The sequence below is a fragment of the Psittacula echo genome, assembly GCF_963264785.1.
Source record: "Psittacula echo genome assembly, chromosome: 4".
Taxonomy (NCBI): domain Eukaryota; kingdom Metazoa; phylum Chordata; class Aves; order Psittaciformes; family Psittacidae; genus Psittacula; species Psittacula echo.
Genome location: NC_137738.1, coordinates 13,539,673 through 13,556,751, shown reverse-complemented (window position 1 = coordinate 13,556,751; position 17,079 = coordinate 13,539,673). Strand labels below are relative to the sequence as shown.

Below are 17,079 nucleotides of genomic sequence, written 5' to 3'. Positions count from 1 at the left end.
TACTTCCAGTAACTAAAGCAATATATTGTGGCTTAAAATATTTATACTTGCTATCTGCTATTTATAGCTCCTACTACCAGTAGTTGCTACTCAGCAGGTAGCAGATACATATTTATGTAAAAATATATAAAACATGGGTTGTTTGCCTGGAGGATAGTCCAGAGTCAGGAGTAGTTTCTAAAGGTGGAGTCTGATCCCATACAACAGGTCTGTTGGACTTTAAACCCTCAGTACACAATGGTGTGATAACAATCTTGTTGAATTATAAAACACGTTGGTACCAGAGGTTTTATTTCTTAGCAACATGGTCAGGCAAGAGTATCATCAGCAAACATTCATTTTCTAGAAGACCTTTATATGTATTAAAATTCATACTCTTTAAAAATGGTTCTGGTTTGGTTTTGGAAGGTATAACAAAGTAAGTAGTGGTATTCTGTGCACAGTTACATGCTTGGATTCTTTATGGACTTAACACCTCAGTATGCAAAAACTACGTCTAACCCTGTGGAGGAAAGACACTGTTTAGTAAGGAATAGCAGAATAGCAGGGATAGTAGAAGATGGCTCTTGATTCACTGTTAATTTGTGTAAGGCTTACATATGGATACTGTAATCTCTAATAAATGTTGGGTCTTTCACACTATTTCTTTCATGGAACCATTCAAAGTTCCTCTTCTCTACCTAGCCATATATCTTCCTGAAACCGGGCACAGTGTGGTGTGTGTAAGGCATCTTCTTTTGCTGTCTGACATGACTGGAGTGGCCCCACTGATTCAAAAGCTGGGGAAAGGACAACTAAAGCAGTGTGATCTCATAAGCCTCTATCTTCAGAAATGACACGAAAGTTGCATTACCTTTTTTCCTGTGTAATTAAGGCTCCCAGCCACTGCCAGCAGTAGTAGTGCAAAAAAGTAGTAGCAGTAGTGCCATCAAAATGCAAAAGGCACTTTGCAGGAGGGATTGTTGAATAAGTAGTTGTGTCTTGAATTTCCCAATATACTCCAGCTTCTAAGACTTTTTGCAGAGCGTCTTCCTACAAATAATAGGCCAAGGCTTACAAGCAGGCTCACTGGTGGGATCCTTTTCCAAAGTACTTTTACAGAAAAATGGATGAAATCCATAGAGAAATCCACAATTGCTTACAGAATGTAACAGGAAGAACTTCCTGCGGTTTAAACTCATGGAAGCACAGAGGCACAGGGAAGCTGACATTCTACCTGCAAACTGCTGCCTGTTCATTCTGTGGTAGAGGTCGGCGATAACAGCAGTTATTGCTGGCCTTCTGATGACAGTGTCATGTTCTTTCACGGCACATGAGTTAGTTTAGGACAATGGGAGGGTATAATATGATGGTTAAAACTGAGACTAATGTTTATAATGGCTTCACTCTACCATGAGCTCAAGTTATTGAAAATGATAAATCAATGATATGTCTGTGACCAGCAGGAATAAAAGGTGGTACAGATTTCCATGCCAGTTCCACTCTTGCAAGAATAAATTGTTTTCTCCATTGTCTCTGCAGCTTGGAGAACTTCCATGTGAGTTTTCACTGGACTCAAACAAAATGTGTCTGAGCTTACGAAATGAGGGGCAGCAGTTATAAAATTCATCCCCTTAGCTGGTGGCCACACAGATTGTTTTCAAAAAGTAGGGCAGGATAGGGAGGAGGAAGCAGAGAGAGAGGTTCTGCATTGTGAGGATTCTGAACTGGTTAAAGGAATTGCTCAGTGACAGCAAACTCAGTGGCCTGAATTGTAGGTTGCATGGATACAGTCATCTGTATGCTTTCTCTGCTGCATTTCATACCTGAGACTGGGCATGGTTCTGAGGGAAGGACTTAAAGTTCCTGTTTTTCCATTAAATTATGGTTGGCTTCCTTTTTCCAGCCTGGGTGTGTCAAAGGAACCACTTCTAAAATGACACGTTACCCAAACCATTCTCCATCAGCAGTGTGGCAGGGAGGAAGGGGTGACTTACACACTAAGACCAAAGATTTAGCTACTGTAATCACAAACCCAGAAGTGTACAGTTATAGCTAGATTGTGTGTAAAATAGCCACCTCACTTGCACCACTGAGAGGAGATCCACAGTGCAGTGTGCTCTGACAAACCAGCCCACTGCTACTGAAGATATCTGGGGATACCAATTGCTTCATTAATGCTGTTTGCCTAGCACTGCTTTCACTGAACAGTTTATTCTTGTGCTGTCTAACCCTGTTTCTTCTTGCTACACATGCAAGTGTTAAAATCTAAGTCTGAACACTGAAGTGTGAATACATTAATGTTCACAGTTCTGCTGTGAGGTGGCGGAGTATTAATACCCTGCCTCCAAAACCAGGGTCTGGTAAAAGCAGACTTTGGTTCAAAAGCATTTGCTGATTTCAAATACTCAGTACTGTGGTGCCTCAGACTTTTGGGTTTTTGGGTTTTTGCTTGGAAGTTCAGTTTGTGTTCAGGCTTTTGATCATGCTCATTCCAGTAGCTGGCTTTGGAGTACCCATTGTAGAGAATTCTGTTTTAACATTCTCTGATGGGTCTTAACATTCTCCCTGGAGGCAGGATGCCGTCTGCACTGCAACCTTCAGATTGTGACTTTTCAAAATATTTTGTGTAAAAATGCACACTGGGCCCTATTGCAGTGATAGGGTTCAAACTGAAACAGGGGAAGTTCAGGTTAGATGTAAGGAAGAAGTTCTTTACTGTGAGGATGGTGAGGCACTGGCACAGGTTGCCTAAAGAAGTGGTAAATACTCCATCCCTGGCAGTGCTCAAGGCCAGGTTGGACAGAGCTTTGGGTGACATGATCTGGGAGGGGGAGTCCCTGTCCATAGCACAGGGTTGGAACTGGATGATTTTAAGGTCGTTTCCAACCCAAACTATTCTATGATTCTACGATATCTGCCATTGGTAAAAGTCCCACAGCTTTTTACCCGTAGTTTTGTATTGCAGTGATGGTAGTTTCCAACATCATATAACTTTTTTCCCTATCTTATTGGCTAATATTTAACTGAATGAATGTGATTATTTTACAGCTTACCTATCTGTTTAAACTTTTATGCTGACTTAGAGACTTGAATTTATCTTGGCTGATTCATTCCTGGCATTAAAATACAATACATTTAATCTAAAAGTCAAAGTCTGTAAGATCAAAGACACAGAATCTTGAAATCCAACCCAGAAGGATCATAAATTGTAATTCTTTTTCATGACCTATGTACTATACCTCAGTGTAAAACAAACAACCGAGAAGTCTCTCCTGGGTTGTTGGACATACTCTTCCATGTACAAGCGTGCACATTGTTGGAATTGATTTATATATAACTGTCACAACTGTAATGAAACTGAGGTGGTAGGGTAGCTGCTTAAAAGGCAGGCTTTGTATATGCAAAACCTGTGTTTGTGTTTTATAGAGATAAAATGATAAAGTTAACTTTAAGCTACATTAGCCAAATGTAGTGGTTCCTGTCAGAAAAGACCAACAGGTTTGCTGTTTGTAACCAGTTGGTTGTTTTAGTTCTTCGCTAAGTTGTTACTACTGGCATTTCCATTAAAAGTTCACTTCTCTAAAGCCAGTGACTAGTAAACTAGTTGTAAATAACAAATGTTCTGACAGATTTTCACAGTGATGTTCTTCCTTATCGCAAATACTCTTATTAATCTTGTCCTCACAAGTATTTTTGCAGTCTGTTTATACGAAGGCCCATCCCCACTTACTCTCCTCTTAAAACCCAAACTCTCTGTAGATTTCCTTGAAGGAATAAACAGATGTGTTAAAACCTGTAACAGGAGCCCACGCATTTTTCCTGTGCTAGCTGGAGCCATGTAGCCTTGACCTTTGTAATGTTGAACTTCCTTTTATTGCAGGATGGATCTAAATATCGAAACTTCCATTAAGTCAAGCAAATAAATCAAGTGTGTCAGCAGCAGAAAGAAGCATTGTCTCAGGGGTCCTCGGAGGAGGAGAAAAGGAACAGTAGATACAAACTTGTGTCTGCATATCTGGAAAATTACACCACCAACTTTTAGAATCAGAACTAATTTCCTGCCAGATGTGTGTATCATTTTGCACATTTCTAGGCTTTAACGTGCATGTTCTCTGTGGCGCTCCACATTACTCTGTTCTCACTCTGATGGTGACCTTTCTGGGACTGGTTAGGACGAGAAGGGACTTGTTGAGTCTACAAGTCTTGTACCTTTCTGTACAGTGACTGAACTCCACAACTAGTCTTTACAACTTTGCTGCCCTCTTTCAACCCTGTGGGAGGGCTGAGATAGTTCACAGAGGCATCAACTGGTTTGGGTTGGAAGTGACCTTAAAGCTTGGCCAGTTCCAGCCCCTTGCCAGGGACAGGCACTCCTCCCACTAGAGCAGCTTGCTCCAAGCCCCGTCCAACCTGGCCATGAGCACAGGCAGGGATGGGGCAGCCACAACATCTCTGGGCAACCTGTGCCAGCGCCTCGCCACCCTCCCAGGGAAGAACTTCTGCCTAATGTCTAATCTAAATCTCCCCAGAGGCAGGCCCCAGAGGAGAAAAAGAGGTGTGTGGCATCATGGAAGTCTTCTGTGCTCTTCCAGTTGAGCAGGGTTCCCACATCTCTAGCACTAGCCAGGCTGGAAGCCTCAGTCTGAAGCAGGACATGCTCCTCAAGCAAATGGTTGCCAATCTTTTGGAGGCGAGCAACAGCTGTTCAGTTCCCCATGGATTTGCTTTTACTGCCTTGTCCTCATTCTGAGAAATGCCGCAGTTGTTTTTTCCTTGGGCAAACGCACTGAGACACAAGAGCCGAAGAAGAACAGGGGTGCCTCAGGGAGAAAGTCCAGATGCCCAATACTCGATTTCCAAAGAGGCCAACTGTCAACGTCTAAAGGAGAGCCTATGAGCAGAGCAGGGCTACTTCTGCCAAGGTCCTGGGGGTACTCAAAGGCCTCAGGAGCTGGGGCCCATCTCTGCTGGGACCCTCAGGCCACTGCCTCCTGCCAGGGGCCCAGGGGCCGTGTCTCAGCCCAGCCTGGGGCCTTCAGTCCCTGCCTGAGCTGTGTTGTAGCTCAGCCTGTCCCTGGATCCTGGATGGCTCTGGGACCTGCACTGCAGCGGGTGCGGTGCAACTGCTGCTCTCCTGCCTGGGCCCCTTAGACCTAGGGCACCACTTGTCACGCACGCTTGTGGGCATCACACAGCATAACCCATGCCATTCCAAGCCCAGTCTAGCGCAGTGCCTTCCATTCCGTTCCGTTCCATTCTATGGCAATCCATTCCCTCCCATCCCATTCCATTCCCTACACCCACCCCGAGCTGAATAACGATGGCCCGGCTATTCCCCTGCAATGCCAGGGCTTTTCAGCTCCAAAACCACTTTCAAGGACACGCAACACAAAGCTTACAAGTGGAAAAAGGATTTTATTTTAGGATTGCATTTGAGTTTAGTTTGGTTTCTTATCTTTTACTTGCCGTTCTCTTCTTTTGACCGGATTTTCCATGATGTCACGGGGTTTTGTTTTGGGTTGGTTTCAGAGCCGCTGCTCACAAGCATCAAGGCCTTCCAAGCAGAGGCTGCTGTGCACAAGGCAGAAGGCCCGGGTATATCTATGGAGCCAAGGGCAAAGCAGAAGTGGCTCCCTCTGTGAGCTGGCAGTGGAGCCGGAGAGGGCCAGGGCAGGAGTGGTGCCCTGCAGGTGTGAGAGCAGCGGGCAAGAAGCGAGCCCAAAGGGGAGCCCTGCCAAGGGGCCGTGCTCAATGCTACAGAGGACAAGCAGCAAGCTCCAGGGGCTACCCTGGGAGTGGTGAAAGCTTCCTCCCCCCGCACGGGGGCATGAGGGGCCACCTGCGTGGAGCAGGAGCAGCAGCCTTTGGGCCACAAGAGCCCAAAGGAGCCCTGTCAAGGGGCTGGCTCAGCGCTGCAGAGGAAGGCAAAAAACCCATGGGGACACTGGCAGGCCCTCCATGGGGGAAAAAAAGCCTTCCCCCCCCAGCTGCAGGACACGAGGGGCCACCCTCATGGTGCATGAGCAGCAGGCAGTAGCGCAGCCAGAATGGAGCAGAGGAGCCCTGACAAGTGGTCCTGCTGCGTGCCCAGAGGAAGGCAAAAAACCCCCGGGACCAGTGCCAATGCGGCCCGGGGGAAAATTCCTTCCTGACCCCAGCACTGGCGATCGGCTATCCCTGAGCATGGCAGCAGGACCTGCTCCTGCTCCACAGGCTGGTCACGCCTCCCCGCAGATGCCCAAGGCCTATTCTCCCTCAATCTGGAGCCACCTCAGGGGCTGCTGAGAGTGGCCAAAGGCCCCTGGCCTCAGCCAGCCTGGGGGCCAGAATCCTTCCTACGCGTGGCAGGGCATCAGTGGCTGCTCCAAAGCGCTGGCATCTCTGGAAGCCTCTCTGCATCCTGTTGCTTATGGCTGCTGCCCCTGGCTCCTTGGGGGGTGAGAATGGGGAGCTCTGCGGTGCTCCTCCAAAAGGCATTCCTAGAATCTAGCCCTGCCTATCCAGCTGAAAAGGATTGCTATCCCTGCCATGAGCTAAGAAGCTGGTCCTGCCAGGACCTGGCCTTGCAGCGGAGAACCCGGAATCTCTCCTCTGCCCGGCCTGTAGCTCTGCCTGCATTGGAGGGCTGTCTGGCTGCGATATCTGGCACCCTGCTGATGGCTGGGGTTGATTCAGCTGATCTGGCGGGCTACGCACGTGTCCCCTTCCTCCCTTGCCGCTCCACGTGCCTCCCTCCCCAGACCGCATGCTCGGCAAGAGGACAACCTTCCCCGACACAGGCGCTCCCCTTCCTCAGTCACGGGTATACAGTAGCTGCGCTGCCCTGCTAGAACCTCCAAAGAAGGAACTGCAGCAGCAGCTCCTCAAGGGCTTCCTCTAGGAAGTCTTGGGCTTCCCTGGCTCAGTAGGGCACAGGAGGCCAGAGGACGCAGGAGCCTGCTCCCTTTTATCCTGTCCCGGGCCACTGTGACTGCTGCGGGCCATTGTGACTGCTACGTTGCCAGGTGATGGCGTGGAATGGAATGGCGTGGAGCGAAATGGAATTGCATGGAATGGAATGGAATGGAGTGGATTGGAATAGAGTGGAACAGAATATGTTTGAGCATGGGTTAAAAAAGCTGGGGGAGCTCATCACAGGATTCCAGTCCTTAAAGGGGAGCTACAAGAAAGGCAGGCGCTCTCTCTTCAGCTGGTTCCAGTCCCCCTGCCAGGGGCAGGCACTCCTCCCACTAGAGCAGCTTGCTCCAAGCCCCGTCCAACCTGGCCATGAGCACAGGCAGGGATGGGGCAGCCACAACATCTCTGGGCAACCTGTGCCAGCGCCTCGCCACCCTCCCAGGGAAGAACTTCTGCCTAATGTCTAATCTAAATCTCCCCAGAGGCAGGCCCCAGAGGAGAAAAAGAGGTGTGTGGCATCATGGAAGTCTTCCGTGCTCATCCAGTTGAGCAGGGTTCCCACATCTCAAGCACTAGCCAGGCTGGAAGAACTTCTGCCTAATGTCTAATCTAAATCTCCCCTGTCAGTTTAAAGCTGTTACCCCTTTTCCTGTCGCTCCATTCCCTTGTTGAAAGGCCCTCTCCAGGCAGAGATAGGGTTGTTCTTATGCTTCTAGTGTGCAGGCAGCTCATACCCAGTCTGTGCACCTTGTTGCCCATTTTTTCTCTGATGCCAGCCGTACTGACCAGCTCCAGTTCCTCTCTAGCATTCCTCTTTATTGTGTATTTATATGGAATGATATTTCCACTCAGCCTTCACCTGGATAAGCTAAACAAGCCATGCTCCTCCAGACCCCTCTCTTCCACAGCAGGCTTTGTTTCCCTTGTTGTCCTCACCCTTCCCTGAAATGTTTAACCTTCCTGGAACACCAGTGACCAGAAATGTGGATTCTGTCACAGATGAGCTGTGGTCACTGCCAAAGCTTCCTGGTCTCCTCTGAAACTACCTGATGCCTTACACAGGCCAAACAGGCATGTTACATCTGGGACTTGTATCCTGAGTAATTCCCAGCTGGTGAAGTTTCAGGTTGTGGCATAGATGTTTTATTAATTCCAAAGTATATGATCTTTTCTTTGGGTTCTTCACTTTGTTTCAGAGTGTTTTGAGAACTTACGAAGTGTTCTGAGTGTGATAGCTTCTGTTTTCATAACTTACTATTTTGCTTGGGGGAAAGGAAGCTCATTTGTTGAATGTCTTGGACTCAAAAAACCATTGTGCTACTAATGAATCACTTGTATTATATTCCAGTAACCATGCACCATGTATACAAATAACTCACCTGCTGTGTTTAAAGAGCAGAATAAGTTTTACTAATGTCTCTCAGATTTTCTGTAAAGTGTATTAATTGAAGATATAGGCTGATACTTGAAACAAAATCTCCTGGTTTTAAAGGTGCAGAGCAAAGAGCAGATACGTTCCTTGAAGGAAAAGACCAACTGGGAGGTTGGTTTCAGTCCTCTCTGTTAACAAGTGTGGCAGCAAGGAATAAAGCACCGTATAAGTAAGTGTGGATTGCAAACACATTGCTAATTCGTTTATTAAATGTCAGGCTTCTGACAGTGTGAACAGTAGCGTATAAGAGAGAGAAAGCCATTAGGAAGTATCTGACTTATGTTGTAACACCTTCAGTATAAGGTTTTCCTCAGATTAGATTGTAATGGATTTATTGTTTGAATTGTTTCAATCCTAATTTTAATAGCTGTTTTCTTCCTCAGTCATTTAGGTGTATCCTTTTACATTGCCAGATTTTGCCATCTCTTCCATTCCCATAATCAAAGGGATTGCTATGGGAGGTGCAGGATGGAAATCTAAGATCATTAGCTTGTGAATTGAACATTAGGCTATAATGAATTCAGAATCAGTCTATGTGTGTTTTATACTGGAGCTCTGTTTGTCCCCTGGCAGATGAAAACCACAGGGGAGGGTAATGTGGGTCAGTTGCAAGGAAGCTGTGCAGATTTGGGAAATACACTGGCTTGAAGAGAGTAATACTTTTAGTCTTTAATTCATCTGAAATACATGTGCCCAAATACCTGAAACAACCTGTTGCTCCCATGGCGAAATTAAATGAGGAAAATCAAGTTGTATCACTGCTTGGAGAGTAGTACAGTGTATTCATGGTTGGTTGAAATCAACAGATGAAGCCTCAGGCTTACCAAAATAGAGGATTTCTGTTTTGACATGGGAATATCCTTAGAAATCTGTTCTTAACAAAGATTTTTCACTAGGATATTGTTTTCACTAAGATCTTTTCTTCAGGACTCTGGTAGTTCATGGATTTACTCTTGGTGAGAAAGGGGAGAAGATGTCTAAATCTGTTGGCAACGTGGTTGACCCTGACGTAGTTATCAATGGAGGCGAAGTAAGTCAAACTCTTGAGTCTGTAAGAATCACTAGTTGCAACTTTTCACTACCAGATTCTGCAGCAGTCTTGTGGTATGTTTTTCTCTGAACAGCTGCTCTTCTGAAGACCCCACACCTTTGTTCTGTGCTAAGAGAAAAGGAAGTGCATTATACAGGAGGTGTAGAATGGTTCCTTTTCACTTAGGAACACTGTTGATGGAGTGATTTGGGGCAGGGTTTAAAAACATTTAACATAATTAACCATTGCTTTCAAACTGTCTAAAACCTCCAAGATGAGCTGAGCAGTCAGAGCAGTGGTTGCACCCAGCAATCTGCTGCCACCTGAGGCTGTGGATTGACTCTGGAAACTGACTTCATTCTGTGCTCAAGGAAGTTGCACTGCAGGTGATGCTGTGATGCTCTACAGAGTCCTGCTGTTGCTCTTTCAGAGGCTGCCAAGTAGATTTTGCAGCTGTACATAATGCATCCTTACAAAGACTTTATCTAATTCAATAAAACACACAATAGTTTCTATGATTTTTCAAAAAAAAAAGACATTTTTGGGGGTTGAAAAGAGAGTGGAAAACAGGCTGAAGAGGGGTGGGAGAATGTAATTTTAGATATTAACATTAAAAAGCAATGTTAAGCATTCGGAGAGTTCAAGGCTGTAAGATGATCTTATCTTACCCAAGTTCTGGCATTCCCTGTCTGCAGACTGCTGCAGGTATCTATTGTACTGGATAATATAAATGGTATATATGCTTGCTAAAAGAGGGGGAAGACCTGCAAATACAGTGGCCACCTGCATGCTTACAGATACCTTCACCGCAGTGGCGGCTTGCCACACTGCAGGGCCCCCAGCACTTTAACTTGGTGCCTTTCTGCCTGTACTTAGGATCACACCAAGGATCCCCCGTATGGTGCTGATGTTCTCCGCTGGTGGGTGGCAGAATCCAATGTTTTCACTGAGGTGCTGATTGGGCCCGTTGTACTTAATGCTGCAAGAGATGATGTCAACAAGGTAAGAAAGACCCACATATGCTCTTTATTCTAGCAACAGGTCCTCTGTATCTGATTTTATGTTGGCTGAGTAGAATTCATGGCAAACCTTTTTAATCTTTAGCCTAAAGAAAGCTTTTCTGAACTCAGGTAGGGAGGTACTACTGCTTTTTACATCTGTGAATCAAATATTAAAGTGTCCTAAGGAAAAGACTAGGGTTTGCAGCATTCTTCAGTAATAGCCAGTCTTGTCTTCATAGAATCATAGAGTGATCTGGATTGCAAAGGATCTTAAGATCACTCAGATCCAACACTCTACCATGGGCAGGAAAGCCTCACACTAGACCATGTCACCCAAGGCCCCTTGCAGCCTGGCTTTGAACATTGCCAGCGATGGAGCATTCACCACTTCTTTGGGCAACCTGTTCCAGTGCATCACCACCCTCACAGTAAAGAACTTCTTCCTTGTATCTAACCTGAAGTTTAAACCCGTTACCCCTTGTCCTATCACTACAGTGCCTGATGAAGAGATGCTATTGTAACTCTCCAGTCACTTTGAAAACCAGTCAACTTTAGTTAATTCATTCTAGGATATTATAATTTGTTTCATCTAAAGTGCACACCATTAATGTTTCATTTTCCTGGTTTGCTCCTAGCTTCGGAATACAATACGCTTCATGCTGGGAAACCTGGCTGGCTTCAACCCAGACACAGATTCCATTCCTGCTCCAGAGATGTATGTAGTGGATCAATACATGCTACATTTACTGCAAGATTATGGCAGCAAGGTAGGGGTAAACTGTATTGAGGTGAATGTATGTGTAATGTTTATCATCAGTTATACCCTCTAGGCTCTTTAGGTACAGAGTACGTGTCAAGTTGGCAAATTCTGACCACGGAACTTTCTTTGATGCAGTGTGAGCTCCCTTAAGCCCATTTTAGATTTTGAGAAGAAAGCTTTGTTTTTAACATTCTTAACTTACTTTTGACATTGGCTGGTTTTCCCACTCCCTCCTGCTCAAGGCCTCAAATTACAAGTCTTTAGAAATAGTTAGAATGGGATATAAAAAAACAAACCCCCAAAATTCTAGAGCTTTGGAAAGCTGCTGTAGTCCAAAATTTAGTCATTTCTGTCACTCAGAACTGTTCTGCTGAATAAGAAAGATAATTCCTGAGGTTCCCCATGTCCTCTCCCCTCAAATTTGAATTGAAGTTATTTATTTGTCCTAATTGTTACTGCTTTAATATTCCCCACAACCCACCTTTTGGAGGAAAGATTCTCCCAGATTCCATCACTCATTACAGTTTCTTTAAGTTCAGATTCATCAGGGATTGTCATTGTGTGCCACGTATGTGAATCCATACACTGTTCTCTCTCTCTTTCCTCCCTCTCCAGGTTACAGAAGCATACAAGGAATACAATTATAGCAAAGTTGTTCGATTATTGCAAGCATTCTGTTCCAGAAACTTATCAAACTTTTATTTCAGCATCATCAAAGACAGGTAAGTTCATTACTGCTGCCTTTAGAGGAGGAAATACAAGTTCATCAGTTTGAGATGGAGGCAGTAATGCTCCGGGTGAATGTCGTGTGAGCACAGGGAACATTTCAGTGATGTGTTGTGCTTTACTGCACTAAAGCTCATAGGTAAAGCTTGGCTGCTTTCAGCTGAGTATTTGTCATCAGCGAGCTTCTGTTTGCTGCCCACTGGGAGCACTGAATCACTTTGTTTTAAAGGTGTATGCCTGATCACCTTTCAGACTTTTAAAGTCAGATTCTTGGAGCTGTATTTCTACCTAAAAATGTGTGCATCTGGATCGGGGAAGGTAGAAGAGCTTTTAGCACTTACCTGGGCACCCTAATGTCTTTTACTGATCTGTAAAACAGGTAGAGAATCCTAAGGATGTGACCAATGCAATTTGACAGGGCTGCAGGCTCACCTCTCTGAAAGTGATTCTGTTTCCACACAACAAAGCAAATTAACATGCCATGTACAACATCTTTCCTGTGACAGAATGTGGCTGCACATGCAAATGGATCTGTACCTGCACCGCTGTGCATGCCTAGGAAGGGCAATTAAGAAAAGCTTTCCTTCAAAAGGCAAACTGGGTCAGACTCCTGTACCTTCAGTGAAGCATCCTGAAAGGATGGCTCAGGATCAAGGACAATAACATGAACACACAAATGCTTCCCAGCTTTCATCTCTGTCTTGCAGGCTCTATTGTGAAGAAGAAAAAAATCCCAAGCGCCGCTCATGTCAAACTGTGCTAGCAGAGGCTTTAGACATAGTAGTCCGATCCTTTGCACCAATTCTTCCCCACTTGGCAGAGGAGGTTTTCCAGCACCTCCCTTACAAAAAAGGTAAAGCACCTTTGATTTCTAAGGGATTCTTTTAGTCCACTGTTTTGTTGCACAGTTAAAAGAATGCAAATAGAGAGATAAGCTGTTCATTTTTATTCATTTGATAAACACTTGACTAAAAGACACTAAATGAAAGATTCCTTTGCTTTGCTTTCAAGACTCAGGGGGTGTGTTTCGTACTGGCTGGATTAATGCAAGCTCAGCATGGAAGAAGCCTGGCATTGAGGAAGCAATTGAAGGCGCATGTGCAATTAGAGACTCTTTCCTTGGGTCCATCTCTGGCAAGAATGCTTTGGAACATGAAGTCGTCATTGTAATTGAGCCTGGACTGCTGTTTGAATTAATGGAGGTAAAAGATGCAAATAAGAGTAGTGTTATCTATGCAAATCCTACTAATTGCTGTATGCTTTCTTCTGCTCAGGCAGGGACATCTAGCACAAGTTTCCCAGGGTATGTCTAGTTGGGTTGCGGATACCAACTGGAGACTCCATGACCTCCTTGGGCTACCTGTGCCACTGTCTGGCCACCCTCACAGTGTAGAAGTGGGTTTGTGTTTTCTTGGGATTTCTTCCTCCAGTTTCTGTCTGTTGTCTCTTGTCCTGCCACTGGCCCTCACTGAAAAGTGCCTGGCTCCACCTTGTCTACCATCTCAGTCATCTTTATGGCCCTTTGCTGGACATCTCCCTTTTATCAGAGAGTACAGAACTGGACCTGGCACTGCAGATGTGTCAGAGGTGCTGAGGAGTAAGTCAATTACTCTCATCCACTCTGATCAGGAACTTCTACCTTAGCATTTGTTTCCAAGAGTGGAGGACCTTAGACCTTGCAGCAGTAGACCTCAGTAATGTTCTGTGATTCTGTGCTGGATCTAAGCAGAATTATATGTATGTATATATTTAGGCATGTATGTGTATGTAAACAAACTTGCTCTCCCTTCATGCCAAGGCCATGACAGCTGCTGCAATCACATACACAGTAATTCTGCTTTTGCTTTAACATTATCTGGAAGGAAGATGTTGAACAAAGCCAGCTCACGGCTCTGAAAGTGAACTCTCTTCCATAGGCTCTGCAGGCTGAAGAAACTTCCAGTGTTTCAGAGCTGAATGAAATAATGATGGCTTCCCAGACAACGCTGCTGACTGAGCTACCTAAAGAAACACCTACAGATGCAAACATTGTCAGAGGGACCTTCCTGATTAACTTGGAAGGTACGAGAACTACTCCAGACTGGCTGCTGTGTTGTTTTCTGCACTATACCATACTTTGTTGTTCATATGTAGAGTTGAGTACCCAACCTACACCTACACGATCTCAGCAATAATGTTTTCTTTAACAGGTGGTGATATCCGTGAAGAATCTTCATATAAAGTTATAGCTCTACCAGTTACCAAAGCAAAATGCCCTCGCTGCAGGAGATACACTTCCGATTCCACAAGCACTCCCTGCCCACGGTGCCTCACAGTCATTGCTGGACGAGGGAGCACGTGAAGCTGCTCCGAAGCTGTGAGTACTGCAGTATGCCAAAGCAGTGGCTGAACAGAAGGTCTGTGTACTAAAGCCTGTAGAATCAGATGCTTAAGCTCTAGCCCGAGTAGATTTTCCTGTGTTTAGAGGGGAATGTTATGTACATATACCTCATTGTGTATATCACTTTTCAGCTTAATAAAAATGGTGGTTCTAAATAACTGACTGATTTACTTGGTTTTAACAACCTGTGTTCTTTTGAAGTTCACTTCCATTTACATGGAACTTCATGGTACAACTACTATTTAATCTTTACACTGACAGCAGTCATCAAACCAGTTTTCTCTCTATGGGACTGTCTACCCCTCTTGTAAAACAGAGGAAGAAAAGGTGGTGACCACCATTCTCTGAAAAGAAGGAAAAGACACAATGAAACCTCAGATTTTATTTAATCAATTTACACAAATCCACAGCAAATTAGACACAAAATAGCACTATATACAGAGTATTACTTACAATACATTACAAATTTGGTTGGTGTAGTGCGTCAGCTCTGATGTTACAGTTACAGTAAAATCCTTCACACAGCTATACCAGGAGACAGAACGTAATGCAACTAAGACACATTTTTGGTGTTCCTTGATGACCAAATCTAGCATGCTCCTTTCTGCAGCAGGCTAAAGTGCTGTCAGACAAGGTGTAAAGTCACCCATACAATCTTGCCACCTCCCATTTGTCCCCTACAGCTGTTTTAACCTGTTATAAAACAGTATAGGAGTATCTAAAACATAGACCAGGGCTGACCACTTACTCTGACCTCCTATCACTGTAAGAAGTCAGACATTTAGTATCAGAACTTTTCAAGAAGCCTTCATCACCTACATTAGTGCAGTGGTCAGGAACTGGAGATGCTGAGCAGGTGGAGGAGGCTGTGTACAGCAGACCACCTACAGAACCTTTTTTTTTGGGGAGAGTTTAACCCTTCATTGACAGCAGCCCACGTCAGGAAGGTAAGACCGAATTCTGTCTCTAGCAAGGCAGAATACTATGAATGTTTCTTACATCTAATGCAAGAGGAGCAGGTTACAAGATGGAGCTAGTAGTTTCAGCTGACTTCAAAACAAATACAGTTTACACCTAGTTTAGTTTTCTCTCCTGGTTTCCTCTAGGTAGACAGTACTAACTGATGCAAGATAATCATGTTTAATACCACTCCAATAGTGAAAATACTCACTATATGATTCCCTGTAGGTACCGTAGATAAAAATGGGGGTTTTAAGGCTGAAGTACTCAGTACTATAGATCTTCAGTGAAGTTGGGTCAACTACTTAAGCAGTTTCTGACTACAAGTTACATGTGCAGAGACTTATAGCATACTACGTCTTCTACAGTGATGAGGAAAACAATCTTACAGTAAGACATTCCTTGACCTATTAAAACTCGGCAGAGCTTAATTATAAAGGAGAGGATGTAAATCCAGTTTTAGCTGAAGGCCAGCACCCTAGAGACAATACTGGGAGAGCTGGACTAAAAGATGTGCCTGGAGAACTGGGTTTTCCTTCCCAAGCTGTTTCTAGTGTCGGCAGTTCTCCCTTTACATAAGGCCCCAGCACATTGCCTCTGCTGTCTAGTGCAGGCATTGTCATTGCGTATAATGCAGTTACAAGGCATGAGCCCAAGGCCAGCTCTAGCTTCTGAGAAAGCAGTATTGGCTTTACATGGTAACTTCAGAGACTGAAGTTTTGCTTGGGTGTAATCCTACAAGCTTGTCTCTCAAATCATACATGGAACAGTGAAAGTGCAGCAGTTCCTGCCAGCATGAAATACAGGATTTCACAAGATGTGATTCTGTGAATAGGCTAAAACTGCTGTCAAATAGATCTAATTTAGACTACTGCAAAAAGCGCTCAAGTTGGAAATAAATAACAAAGTATTTCAGATACAAGTGTACTAGAAACTAAACAGCTTTGTGTTGGTGCAGAGTTTAAAATAGACCCCAATTCCAGATTACCTTCTGAAGTTCTGGGATGGGGAGCGTTGTTCTTGTCATTGTTCTAACAAGAGCCACACGGAAGTTTCTTCCTGTGAAGTTCAGCCTTGTGGTGTAAAATCATGCATTACACCACTGTGTAGCACAGCGGTGCTAACACCAAGAGTGTCACGATGATGAGATGGATTCAACAGCCTCCATGAGATTCAAGGCCAGGCTGTACTGCCCATGATTCTCTGGTAAGTGCTCAATGACTCTGTTAATGAGTTTGGCTGTTGTTGCAATTGGTACTTCTACGTTTTGCAGTTCCTGGGGGTCCTGTATAAGTGAATAACACAGCATTGGAATAACTTTACAGATGATCCCCTGCATATAAAGCCCTCCTCAACCTGTACAAAACAGATTAGGAAGGTTTACTGATTCAGTTAAGCTGATGCTTTAACCCATGGAGCTGCTGTACCCTTCATGAAACAGAGCTAGCACCAGGAAAAATGAGAACAAATTCTTGTTTCCATTGTAAGAAAAGGCCATTCAGATCTAATCACTGTCTTGGTGAACAGCAGCTTCTGAAAATCAATGTGTTTTCCTAAATCAAGTTTAACTTACCATAGCTTTGAGCCAAGTACACAGTGTTGGAGGAAGCCTGGCAAGTAGTTCCATACCCTCCTTTGTCTGCACGTGAAGTAAAGCAAAGGCCAGCCTCTGTCCAGCCAGTATAAGCAGCTGTGATGCAAGCACTTCTTTGTCTGTCACCATAAGAAAGGCCTGAAAACAGAACAACATAATGAACTAGAAACCATTCCAGCATGAGACAGCTCACTTATCTGGAGGCTTGAAAAGCTCTATCAAAAGAAGCTTCTCCATACTAAAAGGACACATAGTTTTGAGACTGTTTCTTGTGTTATCTGTTATTGTAATTAAGCATGTTATTAATAGCTTCAGAA

At 44.6% G+C, this 17,079-nt stretch overlaps 2 protein-coding genes across 8 annotated transcripts in view; one reads left to right on the top strand and one right to left on the bottom strand.

Moving 5' to 3' along the window:
* IARS2 (isoleucyl-tRNA synthetase 2, mitochondrial) overlaps window positions 1-14,344 on the top strand; it is a 32,556-nt gene extending 18,212 nt beyond the window's left edge. For both annotated transcript variants that reach the window (XM_080615098.1, XM_080615099.1), the window contains exons 15-23: window positions 8,372-8,480; window positions 9,239-9,341; window positions 10,218-10,343; window positions 10,978-11,109; window positions 11,718-11,824; window positions 12,536-12,681; window positions 12,840-13,030; window positions 13,745-13,889; window positions 14,018-14,344. In XM_080615098.1, coding sequence (XP_080471224.1) covers window positions 8,372-8,480; window positions 9,239-9,341; window positions 10,218-10,343; window positions 10,978-11,109; window positions 11,718-11,824; window positions 12,536-12,681; window positions 12,840-13,030; window positions 13,745-13,889; window positions 14,018-14,169 — 1,211 coding nt within the window. In that variant the 3' untranslated portion in view covers window positions 14,170-14,344. The remainder of the gene's footprint in view (window positions 1-8,371; window positions 8,481-9,238; window positions 9,342-10,217; window positions 10,344-10,977; window positions 11,110-11,717; window positions 11,825-12,535; window positions 12,682-12,839; window positions 13,031-13,744; window positions 13,890-14,017) is intronic.
* A 239-nt stretch (window positions 14,345-14,583) lies between these two features.
* RAB3GAP2 (RAB3 GTPase activating non-catalytic protein subunit 2) overlaps window positions 14,584-17,079 on the bottom strand; it is a 42,961-nt gene continuing 40,465 nt past the window's right edge. For all 6 annotated transcript variants that reach the window (XM_080614736.1, XM_080614738.1, XM_080614739.1 and 3 more), the window contains 2 exons: window positions 16,742-16,900; window positions 14,584-16,453 (listed from right to left, as the gene is read on the bottom strand). In XM_080614736.1, the coding sequence (XP_080470862.1) occupies window positions 16,304-16,453; window positions 16,742-16,900 (309 nt within the window). In that variant the 3' untranslated portion in view covers window positions 14,584-16,303. The remainder of the gene's footprint in view (window positions 16,454-16,741; window positions 16,901-17,079) is intronic.